Genomic DNA, 16,165 nt, shown 5'->3' on the forward strand with positions numbered 1-16,165 from the left:
AAATTTCTATAAAATGGCAAGTGAATGTATAATGTATGATAATTATGTTGGTTGGAGGCCTATGGGGTATATCCTCTATTTGATTGACTAAATGATGTGAGTATAACTAATGAATTGAGATGTAAGTTTGACATAACATGGTTTTGGAAAAGGGTGTAAAAGATCTGTCATTTGGAAATTGAACATGTGCATCATACTTATATCTTTGTCATATTCATATATTGTGTTAGATTGTTTCAACTAGGCATTGGCTCACCCTACTTGGGAAACCATTTTCAGGTACCGGTGACATGCCTCCTCCAAGGACTTAGCTTGGGAGGACCTGGGAGCTGAAGGCTTAGTTTTGTCATTTTGTATTTAATATTTGTGCAAGCTTAGGACTTTATATGTATGAAGCTTAAGACTCTCTCTTTTGTTGTAACCAAGCATAGTCTTGGAAAGATGTAAGCCTGTAAGGCATTTATTTTGTTGGTCATTAAGTTGGTATCACAAGCTATAGATTCAGGGTAAGACTTATGAATGTATATCTCTTGTGTCCCTTTTTTGTAAATTAACTCTGATTAATGAAAGATTACTTGTCTGTTCATGTCATTGTGTATATGTTGTTGGGGCCCGATTTATGGCATTTATTTCAAGGCGTCACAGGGTTTGATTGTTTGGAGTTGTTGGATTATGTTTTGAACAAGTTAGAAGTTAGTATTTCAAATGAATTTTTGTCTATTTGTTGTTGAGTTCGCTCGAGCGATCTTTCGTTTCTTCTAGTTTATGTGTTTTCAGTTTGAACTTCTAAGAGAGTGGTGTTATTCGCTTGAGTGGTCTCTTTGCAGGTTTGAAACTCTGAGAGGATATCATTCTTTGCTCGAGCAATGTTTAGCTTGCTTAAGCGATCTACTCTACAAGGTTAGGGTTCTGGGAATTTGGTTTCTTCACTCGAGCCATGGTTTGGTCCTCAAGCAGTGTTCTGTGTCTGACGCTCGAGCGATGTTTTGGTCGCTCAAGCGGTCTGTGCATATAAAGGTATGAAAAAAGATATTTTCTTCCACTTTTTGGTTTCCTCTCTCTAAAAATTTTCTGAACTATTTTCTTTACTCTCTCTCTCTCTCTCTCTCTCTCTAGTTCTTATATAAATCACCCCATATACTTAAATCCCTGAATCTCGCAGCCTTGGTGCTTTGAGATAAAAGGTAAAATGGAAAGAGGTGGTCGTTTTGATCTAAAAAATGTTCAAGATCCAACTCCGTTGATTTTGGGATTGTCCTTCTTCTCTTTTTCTTCTTTGAGGTAGGAATTTCTTTAATATTTATGCATGATATTTAGCTTTGTTATGTGCTCCTTGAATAAAGTAGCATTTCGAGATATTTCAGTTTGATTTGGTTTTAATTTGGGTTTGAAATAAGTTATAAAAGAGGGGTTTTTGAATGGGTTGTTTTGAAAGGTTATGAATATGGGTATATTGATGAGAATGGTTGAAATCTTGAAAACCTCACTTTAAAATGGGTTCTTGAAAGAAACATATATTGTTTTGAAAATCTTGAAAATTATTGGTTTTGAGTAAGAATGAGAAATGTTTGGATCCTTGATAAGTTGCAAAGTGGAGTTGGAACATGTATTGTTACTCCTGTATTGAAATTTTGGAGATTTATATCTGTTTACTTAAATTATCTTTTAAATATAAAAATATCTGTTTTAGCTATTGGTGGAAGATAATATTGATTTTCGTAGCAAGTGCATAAGAACTAGGTTAATGTAATAACCCGATCCTCGTACATGTTTTCCGGTATGCTTTTAGTTCCTTATTCTGTGCTTTTATGTACTTGCTGTGAAATTCCATGTGAAATTAAGTTTAATTGAGCGAATCTTATCATAATAGATTCATCTCCGTCTAATAAGAGAAATATATGTTACAATTATGATGTTTGGATCAGAAATTGGAAGCCTTAGGAATTTGATGATCTGAAATTGACTTTATAATTGAGTTCGGCATAATTTTTAGATCATAATATGATTTTCTGTAAAAATCTGTTCGGAATGATTAAATTGATTGATTTTTATTTTTAATCAATTTTTATGTATCTCTATCTATTTCTTATACTCTTAACTTGATAAGTCTCTCAAGAAAATATCTTCAGAGAGAGAGAGAGAGTAGAGAGAAAGAATCAAAGAGGAGAGCTTTAACAAACAAGAAAGTTGGAACTTGAGAAGAATTTGAGAGATTTAAGCTCAAGGTAAGGTTAATTCACCTTGTCCAACCTTTTCTTGGAGTTGAGTAAGAATTCTCTTTCATTCATACCATCTAGGGTTTGTAATTGAGATCTTGTGTGTGTATGTTGGTTAATTGGCAAGATAACCTTATCATTTGGTTGTTTTGACTTAACTTGAACTATCTAGTGAGAAACAACATTTTATTTCTTCAATTGTCTTGTTTGAGCTCATCTATGTGGACAAATGGCTATATACGTATGTATATATATATATATATATATGTGTGTGTGTGTGTGTGAAAAGTTGGAAATATTATGGAATTGAACTATGTTTATGAGTTTCAAGGAATTAAAGACCTAATTCAGTTTGTGATTCATATTTATATGTTATTGAGCCATATTCTTGCAATAAATTGACCTATTTTGAGCCTTGTAATATGTTTGCCAAGTTGGGTTTTTGCCCTGATTCAAAGTGCACAAAACGGAGGTAATGACCGCACGTGCGGGGCTCACAGCCGCACATGCGGAAAACAAGGGAACTCGAGGCTTGGCTACTGAAATAAAAACATATGCGGGGGAGGATTACCGCATGTGCAGCCCACCTTCCTGCACGTGCGGAAGGGACTGTCGCATATGCGGCCCATGCCGAAAAATTCTGTCTGCTCCGTTTTCCTTGTTTGACCCTCTGATATTATTAAAATCTGTATTTGATGTTTTTAAAGTGTTGTAAATTCATTCGAAGCGAAACAAATCAGATATTGTTTAAAAAGGAAAATAGACTAATTTCTGAACTGCATGTGTATGTAGGGCACATACCGGAAGGAACTGCAGCTCCACCACAGCACTATGAGTAATAGTACTGTAGTAGTACATTCGCTTATTGTTAATAATTATTATTATTAACGCTCTGTTATGCCAAGTTAACTATGCTAACCTTTATGAGCGATTGGAAAATCTGTGTACATCTGTACAACTCTGGAATTATTCTGCTTTGTTGGTATCTGGGCCAGAGGCCAATCTGTAAAGTCTGTTGCGCTAGAGGCTAATCTGTAAAGTTTGTTGGGCCAGAGGCTAATCTGTAAAGTCTGTTGGGCCTGACGCCGATCTGTAAAGTCTGTTGGGCCTGAGGCCGTTCTGTATGTTACTAGGCTTGAAGCCACTTTGTATAAAGATTGGACCCAAGGCCATTCTGAAAACATTTACAGAATAAGATTTATCACGTACTTATATACATTATAATTCAAGTTTATTCAGTGAATTGCTTAAGTACTATTATTCACTGAGCCTTGCTCACTCCGTGTTATGTCTGTCTCTGTAGGTAATCAACCTGGAGGTCGGTCTTAGTCCAGCTTCGGTCACTTCTTTTTGGTCAAGTAGTGTGAAGGAGCTTATGCATTTTGTGGGGTTCCCTTAATGTCCCATAGCTTGGTCCTTAGTCTTTTGTCTAATGTGACTAATCGTGTATAACCTTCTATACAAATATTTTTGCTATACGCCCACGTGCGGGGCTAGTTCTGTATATATGCCTATATATATGTATTTGTGTGTATGCAAATATCTGTTTCTTGTATATCTGCTTATCACATGTGGAACTGTTTAATGACGCATTGAGATCCTGGCATATAGGTGTTAGCTCGATGGATGTTGTTTTATGTTATTAATTGCTTCCGTTCAGGCCTCATAAGTTATACATATCGAATTTTATGTCTGTTTTTGAAGTGATTATGCCCAAACTTTTAGGGGCAAGTTTGGGGTGTGACAAGTGGTATCAAAGCACGAGTTGCTATCTCACACACACGAATCCATTGAGCCTTAGGATGTCTAGAAAAGACTTAGGCATCATGCATAATATTCTGAAAGCATATGAAAAGATTGATGGCCACGTTAATTGTATATGTAATATCTGCTAACTCCAATGATTATGATCCATGTCCATTGTATATCTCTTGTGTATATTGTAATTGATTGTCATGTAGAATATGGTGAGAACAAGAATGGAAGGCCCAGAAGATTTTGCTTCTGCACGGTTGGACAGAATGGAAAGAATGATCATGGAAATGGCGGAGACTTTACGACAACAACAGCAACAACCACAACCACAATCGCCACTGCCACTGTCACTGCCACTGCCACCGCCACCGGTACCTCCGCCTGTGGTACATGATTTCCACGCTGAGGACCGAACCATTACACTCACAAAGGAATTTAAAAAGATGAAGCCGCCATCATTCAAAGGAGGAATAGAACGAATGAAAGCTGAAGCGTGGGTGTTAGGGATAGAAAAGTTGTTCGAAGTTTTTCCTTGTACCGAAGCCCAAAAAGTGCAACTTGCTGCCTTCACTCTCGAAGATGAAGCACGGAGGTGGTGGATGCTTACAAGGACTGTACACCAAGGATTAACCCGGGACAATTTTTTGGAACTATTTTACGACAAGTACTTCCCTCAAAGTACGCGAGATAAGAAGGTGGCAGAATTTGAAACTCTCAGACAAGGAAATAAGACCGTTGCGGAGTATCATGCCCAATTCGCAGAACTAGCCCGGTTTGCACCTCATATGGTGGATACAGATTATAAGAAAGCACAAAAATTTGAAGGGGGATTATGGAATGCTATCCTTGATCGAGTCAATATGTTGAAGTTACCCACCTATGTTGATGTGTTGGAGAGGGCTGTTATAGCAAAGGGAAACATTGCTGCTCAAAATTGGATTTCCGAGTGGAAAGGGAAGAGGCAGAACATTCAATTATCAAAGGGGTCAGCCACTCCACCAAACAAGAAACAAAATTCAGGGACCTCTAGTACTTCCACCCCTACTCAAGATTCAACTCCTGTTTGTTCAGAATGTGGAAAGAAGCACCGTGGGACTTGCTATCGGTTGACTGGAGCATGTTTTAGGTGTAGCAAAATGGGTCATCTAGTAAAGGACTGTCCTCAGAGAACTCAACAAAATGGAAATAGGGCTACTGCAAGTTTAGCAGGGTCTACACCAGCTCCCAACACCAAGTGAGCTGCGAAGCCTATTAACAATAAAGACACTGCGAGACAAAAGAGGGTGTTTACATTGGTTCCGGGAGATGTGCAAAATGCTGCAACAGTGGTGTCAGGTACATTTATTGTTCACGGTCATTCTGCTCATGTATTGTTTGATTCTGGCTCTACCCATTCCTTTGTGTTAAAACTATTTGCTCAAAATTTAGATAGATCTGAGGAACTATTATCTTATTCGTTATGTGTGTCTTCACCTTTGGGAGACTCTATGGTTTGTACTCCTGTATATATTTTGCTTGTGAACTCCTAATTGGGGATATCCGGGTATATGCCAACTTATTGCCTCCTGACATGACTCACTTCGATGTTATTCTGGGTATAGACTGGCTGAGTGACTATCGTACGACAATTGACTATCTGACTAAGCAAATCAGTTTCCACCCTCCGGGACAATCAGAATTTACCTTTCAGGGACATGGAGTGACTTCTCCACCTTATTTGATTTCTGCAATGAAGGCCTGTAAATTAATTCAGAAAGGGTGTCAGGGGTATTTGTGCAGTGTCTTAGAAGGGCCACCAATGAATGGGAGTACTAGTATGATTCCGGTCGTTTGTGAATTTCTGGATGTTTTTCCAGAAGAGTTACCAGGAGAGTTAGTAGACCGTGAAATTGAATTTACAATTGAAGTGGTGCTGGGAATTCAACCCATTTCCAAAACTCCGTATAGGATGTCACCAATTGAAATGAAGGAATTAAAGATTCAGTTGCAAGATTTACTTGATAAGGGGTTCATTCGCCTGAGTGTCTCTCCTTGGGGTGCACTAATTCTGTTTGTGAAAAAGAAAGATGGAACACTCTGATTATGTGTGGATTATTGGGAGCTCAATAAGGTGACAATCAAAAATAAATACCTCTTGCCCAGGATTGATGATTTGTTTGATCAGCTACAAGGGGCACAAGTCTTTTCGAAAATTGATTTACGGTCTGGATATTACCAATTGAAGGTCAAGGTTGATGACGTTGAGAAGATAGCCTTCCGAACCCAGTACGGACATTATGAATTTTTGGTTATGTCCTTTGGAGTTACCAATGCACCGGCGGCATTTATGGACTTAATGAACCGTGTCTTTAAGCCATACCTGGACGAGTTTGTGGTGGTATTTATCGACGACGTTCTGACCTATTCAAAGAATACAGAAGCTCATGAGAACCATCTTCGTTTAATCCTTCAAACATTACGAGACAAGAAATTGTATGCAAAACTGAAGAAATATGGATTCTGGCTACATGAGGTGGCATTCTTAGGTCATGTGATAACGAAGGAAGGTGTATCTGTTGATCTGCACAAGATTGAGGCAATTATAAATTGGCCAACTCCTACCAATGTAACTGAAGTGAGTAGTTTCTTGGGATTAGCAGGGTACTACCGGAGGTTTGTAAGAGATTTTTCTAAAATCGCAGTGCCACTTACCCAATTGACTCAAAAGAGGGTTTTGTTTGGGTGGTCAGAACAGCGGGAATCTGCCTTTCAGGAGTTAAAAACAAAGTTAACCACAGCACCGGTTCTAGCACTACCATCTGGTACTGAAGGATTTATAATCTACAGTGACGCTTCTTATAAAGGACTTGGCTATGTACATATGCAAAATGGGAGAGTCATCGCTTATGCTTCCCGACAACTCAAACCCCATGAAAAGAATTATCCCATACATGATCTTGAGCTAGCAACAGTGGTTTTTTCTTTGAAGATATGGCGACACTATCTATATGGTATTTCCTGCAAAGTTTATACTGATCATAAGAGCCCCAAGTACCTTTTTACCCAAAAAGAGTTGAATATGCGAAGCGACGATGGTTGGAACTTATTAAGGATTATGATTTGCCAATTCATTACCATCCTGGTAAAGCCAATACAGTTATGTAGACACCCCATTTTTTACTAACCTTAAGACTCAGACATCATCGATTGAGCGCTCGGTGATAGTGCATGTTTGTGCTCGTTTCGAGTTTCCAGAGTTTTCGACTGAGTGTCTTGCCTCCGGGCCTCTAAACTCTTTGTGTTTTGACTCGGTTTGTGGACCAAGCCTTGTTTTCTCTTCCCTGGAGGGAGGGAGAGGTCTTGTAGACTACCCTTTTGTGGTCGTAGACCACTTTTCCTGCTTGGAGACTAGCTTCCGATTTTCGAAGCCTTCGGCCGCGCGCCTTGTCTCGGGACCGCTTAACGTTCTTCGTTTGGCTTGATTTTTGAACCATGCCTTCTTGACCTTTCCTAGAGGGATATTGCGGTCTAGCAGACCACTTTTTGTGGTCGTAGACCACTTTTCCCTCGTAGACCACTTTCGGTGCTCATTGACTAGTTTTCGGGGCTCCCAGCTGCGCGCCTTGACCCCCTGACCCTTGTCTTGCATCCTTTTTGGTTTGTTTTTGAAATTATTTTCCTTGCTTGGAGGGTGGAATGAGGGTGGGAGACCAGTTCTTCCCCTTGGAGACCACTTTTCCTGCTTGCCAGCCAGTTTTCTGGTCGACCAACTGGTTTTCTTGGTCTTTGGACCACCAATAGTGGTCGGCCACCACACCACCACCTTGCTTTCAGTGTGCAGACCACTCCTCCCCCATGGCCAACCACTTTTTATCCTGGAAGACCACTTGTGGTGGTCGGCCGACCACTACAAGTAGCTGGCCGACCACTTTAAGTGGTCTGCAACTTTCCAGCACCTTTTTGGAGATATTTTCTAGCCAGCTGTAACAGTTAGAGGGCACCGAAACCATCCTCCATACACGTGTATGGAGGGATGGCTTTAGACCTTAAGCTTACTCAACAAGCTTAACCTGTGGTTCTCTATAAAAGAGAGCCTCCCCCCTCATGCCTTAGATTCAGATTTTTGTGCTTGAGCTATACATATCACTCTATCTCTATAATCCTCCATCTCTTTCATATTTATGCCTTAAAGTGTCATTTTATCATACTTTTGCACACAAACACATAGTGAAACACCATTTTTTGTTGCTGAGGCTATTTGAGGTTGGTTTTGGAGTTTTTGGATCGGTTTGAGCTCAGAAAAGTTACTGGAGTTGCAGCTTTAAAGTTGTTCTACAAAGGTGAGTTTCTAACCCTTAAAACCCTTGTTTTTGTTTAAGCTTTTGGACCTACTTGCATGTTCTTTTAGGCCTAACTTTCTACTGTAAAAAGTTCTTATTTTGCATGCTTGTAATGTTTGTTTAAGGTCTCTTTTGTGTTGAGGGTGGTCTACCCCCTCTTGTGCCCTGTTTGGCTTTGTTTTACACCATCACTTTAGGCCCTTGAGATCACTTTCTCTTGGCCTTTTAACCAATGAAATCTAGTGGATTTTCAGTGGTAAAACTTGTGTTTTGAGGTCTTAAATAGAAGAGGGTCATCCCCTCTCCTTGTATCTTGGATGCTTGCTTCATTTGCCTCATGTTTGAGCATGTTTGTTAAGCTTATGTTGGCTCCATCTTAGCATGTATTTGGAGTTATTTTGGCATGGCATACCATTGTTTTGATTTGGTTTTGTCACCTCATGCATGCTTAATACACTTGTAGTGTAAATCTTACAAACTAGCTTTGTGTGCTTCATGAAGTAGCATGCCTTTTTAGCATGTTTTGAGTCCATCTCAGTAGGTTTTTGGTGTTTTTTTAACATGCCTTAGATCTGTTTTGGCTTGGTCTGATGGCCCCATGCATGCTCCATGCACTTGTAGTGCAATTCCATTCACTAACCTAATGTGTATCATGCTTTAGACCATCATTCTAGCATGATTTTGGCTTAACTCTAAGAAGCTTTTATTCATGTTTTAGCATGCTCTAGCTCTGATTTGTGTTGTTTTGGTCATGCATGCAATGCTTTGTATAGCCATAATGCATTTTAGCTCATTAGCTTTGAGTTTCCATGCCACTAGCATGCATTGCTTGGACTATTTACATGATTTGGCATCATATGTTATGTGATTTCAGAGCATGTTTCATTGCCATGCATTCACATCTTTCACTCTTTCAATGCATTAGAGAGTTTGTGCTTTATGCCTTAACATGAGTCATTGTGTATGCCTTCATGCCTAAGCTTGCAAGCTATCATTTCAGTGTGTTTTGGGGGTTATTTTGCCATGATATAACTCTGATTTTTGTTGGCGAAGCCATCTCATGCTTGGTCTTAGTAGGTGTAGTGTAATCCTCCCTTTTGGCCTTGCATATTTCATGCTTCATGCTCACCATGCTAGCTTATTTCGGCTTCCTTCCATACATGTTTTAGCATCATTTTGACATGCTCTATGAGTGTTTTGGGTTGCCTTAGCCATATGCTTCATGTATTGCATAGCTGTAGTGCAATTGGCCTTACTAGCTTTGAGCTTTGGGCACCATAGCATGCTTCATTTGTATCATGTACATGATTTGGCATCATTTCACATGTCATTTCAGAGCATATAGGACTTCCATGTTCCCATTTCTTTCACCCTTTGAGTGCCTCTAAGGGTTGCGCATTGTTGCCTTGTTTGTGGCCTAGTGTATATGCATGCATGATTAGAGCATTTGAGCCCCTTCTCAGCATAATTTGGTCTTTGTCTTGACCTATTTGAGTTCTGTCCATGGTTGGTTCATGCATTTGTGCCATGTATTGCATGCCTCTTCTATAGTCCTCTTTGCTAGCTTTAATGCTTTAAGGACCCTAGCATGCTATGCTTGTAGTGTTTGAGTGATTTGGCATCATTTCTTACTTGATTTCAGTGCTTATAGTGTTGTTACACTTCCACATTTGTCACTCCTTGAGCACCTTTAAGAGTTGTGTTCTTATGCCTTAATTCTTGAGCCAATTGGCATGCATGCTTGTCTTGCTTTCATGCCTTCATTTCTTAGCATAATGGCCACTGTTTTGGGCATGACTGAGGTCTATCCATATTCGGTGTAAGTCCATTGAGGATGTTTGTTTTCATGTTGTTTGCATGCTTATGTTGCCTTGCATTGAGTATGCATGACATTAGCATTGATAGGTTACTATGTTGCTTTGCATTAAGTATGCATACCATTAGCATTGTGTATGCTATGTTGTTGTTTGCATTATGCATACCATGTTGTTGTTTGCATTATGTATGCCATGTTACATTGTATTGTGTATGCTATGTTGTTGTTCACATTGTGTATGCCATGTTGCATGCATTACATTTTGTTTAGCATGCTTGAGTTGCATTGCATTTGTTTGGATTAGGTGTTAATCAGAACATGAGAAACGAGAGACGTTTCATACTTGAAGTGATGAAACGTGTCTCAATTCTCAGTCGTCGACACTCTTGATCAAGCATGATAGAGTTTAAGGCTTTATGTGTTATGTGTGCATTCATTTCATATTGATTCGTGCAATCTTGGCTTCTTGGTCATCATGCATCGAGATGCATGATTGGTGGCCCGAGGGTTGAGGTCCGCACTCCCTTGAGCTTATGAAATGATAGGGAGGGTGGTTGTGCACACATACCTTGCAAATACATTGCCATGCCCTTTTTTGCTCTCTGTTGCAGCAAACTGGAGAAGTGCAGCAACAACTGGTCGGCCGACCAGAAAAACTAGCTGGCCGACCACTTTTTCTGGTCTGCAGCAAAGATAGGTGGTCGGCAGGTGGTTGGCAACACCAACAACTGGTTGGCAATGTTCCTACAGGTTCCCATGGTGGAGTAAACACTATCTGAAGCTTTGTGCAATGTTCTGAGGTCAATTGAAAACAGAGGCAAGTTGGGGCATCGCGACGGATTTCCGAATGAGGCGACCGAGTATGCATGCACTCCTCACCCCCGAGGACCTCTTTTTACTACTTTCCTTAACTAGTTTATGCTTTGGTTGTGTACTTAAGTAGTTAATGCACTTAACTCTTTAATTTGTGTTGTAATAACTAGTTAGTTAACTTGTTAGTTAATTAGTTTGTTTTGTAATAATTAGTTAACTAGGATTAGTTAATTAGTTCTGTTTTGTAATAATTAGTTTAATTAGCTTAGATTAGCTAGTTATTTCATTATTCGGACCCTCCGTCGAGAGGGCACAACTGTTGTAATAAGCGTGTGTGTGTGTGTTGTGCATGTCTTCCAACCCCCACTTCTTTCTCCCTTTTACTTAACTGCTTACGATGGTTAGTTTTAGAGCATGTTTCAATTAGCATCCTTATGTTTGCATGCGTGCATCCATTCATATGTTTTGCATGCACCGGGCTCAGTGCATGATACAAACTGCATTGTATTTCAATACCAATTTGAATACATGTTATCAAGTTGCATTCATATGCCATCTTAGAATAGCCGAGCCTATCTTAGTTGCATTTTTGCATGTGTTGCATTAGTCATCTTAACATGAACTAGGATCATGCATGATTTCTAACTAGTTCTCTGTTTTGGCTCGGAGTACACTGTGAGTGTTTACGCTTTAGCATACCACATGAGATGTGTATGTTGCCATGTTAGCATGCTTGCCATGAGGCTACCTGCTTAAGTGTTTAATTGCATGAAAGCCTATGGATGAAGGTTGGATTGCTTGAATTGGAACAATTCATCAAAACTGTGAGTTTTAAGCCCACTTGAGAGTGGCAAAATCATGTTTTCTAAAGCCCACTTGAGGGTGGCAAATCTACGACTTAGCCTACTTGCGAGTAGCAAACTTCAAATCATTTTCACAAACAAATATGCAATGTTTTGTTCCAACTTAGGCGATCTAGTCTATACTTGTATGTTGTGCGCATCACGTAGTAAGGTTAGATTAACAACCGGAATAAGAACACATGTGTTTTCAAAAACAATATATCATGTTAGTAAAGGCCGATCTTTGATCGGGCGAGCGGGGGTGCTCATTGCATGACCTTCCCCTCTCGTACCCAAGTTCCCGAGCCGAGGCAACTTTGGTAATGACGGGCACATGGCCTTAGGCACGAGTCAGGGTTTCCTAAATTTTTTCAAAATAAAATATTTAGGTGGCGACTCTGTATCTGGCAAAGCAGTCCATGTTTGGCACTTCTTTATAAAAATCAGTTTTTCAAAATGATTTGCCGGATTTGGACTCTTTGGTGATTTATCAGTCTTGCATTGCACTTTGCGAGATTAGATTCAGAACAGTGACATGAGTCCGAACTGTAGTAGCTAAGAACAAAACGATTCACGCCCTCACGCGCGGAGAGTAGAGTTCCGGGGTGGTCTACAAGTTGCAGATGCACTGAGCCGGAAAGGTACGGGGAATTTGGCAAATTTCCTTACGGAACAAAGAGAGTTATTAGTTGAATTGGATAAAATGGATGTAGACCTTGTGATGCATGGACAGCAGGCCATAATAGCAGCAGTGATGGCCCAACCGACATTAATTGAAGAAATCAAACTACGTCAAATAGAAGATGAAACTTTGAACAAGATATGTGATGAGTTAGAGACAAAACCGAGACCGAGATTCAATTTGATGAATTCAGTACTCAAATTTCAAGGCAGATTATCTATTTCCAATGTGTCAGAAATTAAACGGAAATTGATGGAAGAAGCACATGCCTCAAGATTTTCAATGCATCCTGGGAGTACTAAGATGTCTCAGGATTTGAAACAAAACTTTTGGTGGCCAAGTATGAAAAAGGAGATTGCGGACTTCGTCTCGAAATGTTTGCAGTGTCGGTAAGTAAAGGTAGAGCATCAGAGACCGGCAGGCTTATTATAACCCCTTCCAATCTCGGAATGGAAATGGGAACATCTGACCATGGATTTTGTTGTAGGGTTGCCACGGACTCCTCGGGGTATGAATTCTATATGGGTCGTTGTAGATCGGTTAACTAAGTCTGCCCATTTCCTACCTGTGAAAACTCAGTACAATGCAAACAAACTTGCTGTAATCTATGTGAATGAAATTGTGAGACTCCATGGTGTTCCAATTTCAATAGTATCGGATAGAGATCCGAAGTTTGTATTTAGATTCTGGCAAATTCTACAGGGAGCAATGGGTGCAGAATTAAAGTTCAGCACAGCTTTCTACCCTCAGACAGACGGACAATCCGAGAGAACGATTCAAACATTAGAGGATATGCTCCGAATGTGCATTTTGGATTTTCAGGAAAGTTGGGAAACTCATCTACCATTGGTAGAGTTCGCATATAATAACAGTTACCATTCGACTATTGGGATGGCACCCTATGAGGCTCTGTATGGAAGACCATGTCGTTCCCCCATGTGTTGGGCAGAAGTTGGAGATAGGTCATTGTTAGGGCCCAAAATAGTTCAACTGACAACTGAAAAGATTCAGACTATTCAGGAATGACTGAAAACCGCCTGAAGTTGGCAAAAGAGTTGTGCGGATAATCGACGAAGAGACTTGGAGTTTGAGACAGGTAATCATGTCTTTGTAAAAGTTACTCCGGTAAAGGGACATCCCAGATTCAGGAAAAAGGGTAAATTAACACCCCGATATGTTGGTCCATTCCAAGTTCTGGAGAATGTGGGTTCGGTGGCTTACCGAGTTGCTCTTCCACCAAGTATGAGCCAAATACATAATGTATTTCATGTATCAATGCTTCGAGGGTATCTTCCGGATCCGTCTCATGTCATTGATTACCACCAAATCGTTCTGGATGATAAGTTAACTTATGAAGAAAAGCCAATTCGAATTCTGGATCGGCAAGTAAAACAACTACGGAACCGAGAGATTCCGATGGTGAAAATCGAATGGCAGGAACACTACGGAACCGAAGCCACTTGGGAAAAAGAAGAGGAAATGCAACACCAATATCCGGAATTATTCCCATCATAAGGTAAAACAAGTTTGAGGGACCAAACTTATTTATGGGGGGGGAAGAGAGTGTAATAACCCGATCCTTGTATATGTTTTCTGGTATGCTTTCAGTTCCTTATTCTGTGCATTTATGTACTTGCTGTGAAATTCCATGTGAAATTAAGTTTAATTGAGCGAATCTTATGATTAAAGATTCATCTCTGTCTAATAAGAGAAATATATGTTGCAATTATGATGTTTGGATCACAAATTGGAAGCCTTAGGAATTTGATGATCTGAAATTTACTTTATAATTGAGTTCGGCATAATTTTTAGATCATAATATGATTTTCTGTAAAAATCTGATTCAGAATGATTAAACTGATTGATTTTTATTGTTAATCAATTTTTATGTATCTCTATCTATTTCTTATACTCTTAACTTGATAAGTCTCTCAAGAAAATATCTTTTGAGAGAGAGAGTAGAGAGAAAGAATCAAAGAGGAGAGCTTCAACAAACAAGAAATTTGGAACTTGAGAAGAATTTGAGAGATTTAAGCTCAAGGTAAGTTTAATTCACCTTGTCGAAACTTTTTCTTGGAGTTGAGTAAGAATTCCCTTTCATTCATACCATCTAGGGTTTGTAATTGAGATCTTGTGTGTGTATGTTGGTTAATTGGCAAGATAATCTTATCATTTGGTTGTTTTGACTTGAACTATCTAGTGAGAAACTACATTTTATTTCTTCAATTGTCATGTTTGAGCTCATCTATGTGGACAAATGGCTATATATGTGTATATATATATATGTGTGTGTGTGTGTGTGTGAAAAGTTGGAAATATCATGGAATTGAACTATGTTTATGAGTTTCAAGGAATTAAAGACCTAATTCAGTTTGTGATTCATATTTATATGTTATTGAGACATATTCTTGCAATAAATTGACCTATTTTGAGCCTTGTAATATGTTTGCCAAGTTGGGTTTTTGCCTTCATTCGAAGTGCACAAAACGGAGGCAACGACCGCACGTGCAGGGCTCACAGCCGCACGTGCGAAAAACAGGGGAACTCGAGGCTTGGCTACTGAAATAAAAGCACGTACGGGGGAGGATTACCGTACGTGCGGCCCACTTTCCCGCACGTGCGGAGGGGACTGCCGCACGTGCGGCTTATGCCAAAAAATTTCGTCTGCTCCGTTTTCCTTGTTTGACCCTCTGATATTATTAAAATCTGTATTTGATGTTTTTAAAATGTTGTAAATTCATTTGAAGCAAAACGAATCAGATATTGTTTAAAAAGGAAAATAAACTAATCTCTGAACTGCATGTGTATGTAGGGCACATACCGGAAGGAACTGCGCTCCACCACAACACTGTGAGTAATAGTACTATAGTAGTACATTCGCTTATTGTTAATAATTATTATTATTAATGCTCTGTTATGCGTAAGTTAACTATGCTAACCTTTATGAGCGATTGGAAAATCCGTGTACATCTGTACAACTCTGGAATTATTCTGCTTTGTTGGTATCTGGGCCAGAGGCCAATCTGTAAAGTCTGTTGGGCTAGAGGCCAATCCGTAAAGTCTGTCAGGCCAGAGGCCGATCTGTAAAGTCTGTGGGGCCTAAGGCCGTTCTGTATGTTTCTGGGCTTGAAGCCACTTTGTATAAAGATTGGGCCCAAGGCCGTTCTGAAAACATTTACAGAATAAGATTTATCATATGTTCTCTGCACTTATATACATTATAATTCAAGTTTATTCAGTGAATTGCTTAAGTACTATTATTTACTGAGCCTTGCTCACTCCGTGTTATGTCTGTCTCTGTAGGTAATCAACCTAGAGGTCGGTCTTAGTCCAGCTTTGGTCACTTCTTTTTGGTCAAGCAATGTGAAGGAGCTTATGCATTTTTGTGGGGTTCCCTTAGTGACCCATAGCTTGGTCCTTAGTCTTTTGTCTAATGTGACTAATCGTGTATAACCTTCTATACCAATATTTTTGTTATATGCCCACATGTGAGGCTGGTTCTGTATATATGCTTATATATATATATGTATTTGTGTATGCAAATATCTACTTCTTGTATCTCTGCTTATCACATGTGGAACTGTTTAATGACACATTAAGATCCTGGCATATAAGTGTTAGCTCGATGGATGTTGTTTTATGTTATTAATTGCTTCCGTTCAGGCCCCATATGTTGTATATATCGAATTTTATGTCTGTTTCCGAAGTGATCATGCCCAAAC

General features: G+C 39.5%; 2 protein-coding genes across 2 annotated transcripts; both read left to right on the forward strand.

The window, feature by feature from the left end:
* Positions 1-4,180: 4,180 nt before the first annotated feature.
* Positions 4,181-5,209, forward strand: LOC114286610 (uncharacterized). The gene has a single exon (XM_028229785.2). The coding sequence runs from the start codon at positions 4,181-4,183 to the stop codon at positions 5,207-5,209; it is 1,029 nt and encodes a 342-aa protein (XP_028085586.2).
* Positions 5,210-5,430: 221 nt separating this feature from the next.
* On the forward strand, positions 5,431-6,051 carry LOC145821614 (uncharacterized). Its single transcript, XM_082918149.1, has one exon. It carries the CDS (start codon positions 5,431-5,433, stop codon positions 6,049-6,051), a length of 621 nt encoding a protein of 206 aa, XP_082774275.1.
* The last annotated feature ends 10,114 nt before the right edge of the window (positions 6,052-16,165 follow it).

Source organism: Camellia sinensis, chromosome 3 (assembly GCF_055761805.1).
Source record: "Camellia sinensis isolate YWXY chromosome 3, ASM5576180v1, whole genome shotgun sequence".
NCBI lineage: Eukaryota > Viridiplantae > Streptophyta > Magnoliopsida > Ericales > Theaceae > Camellia > Camellia sinensis.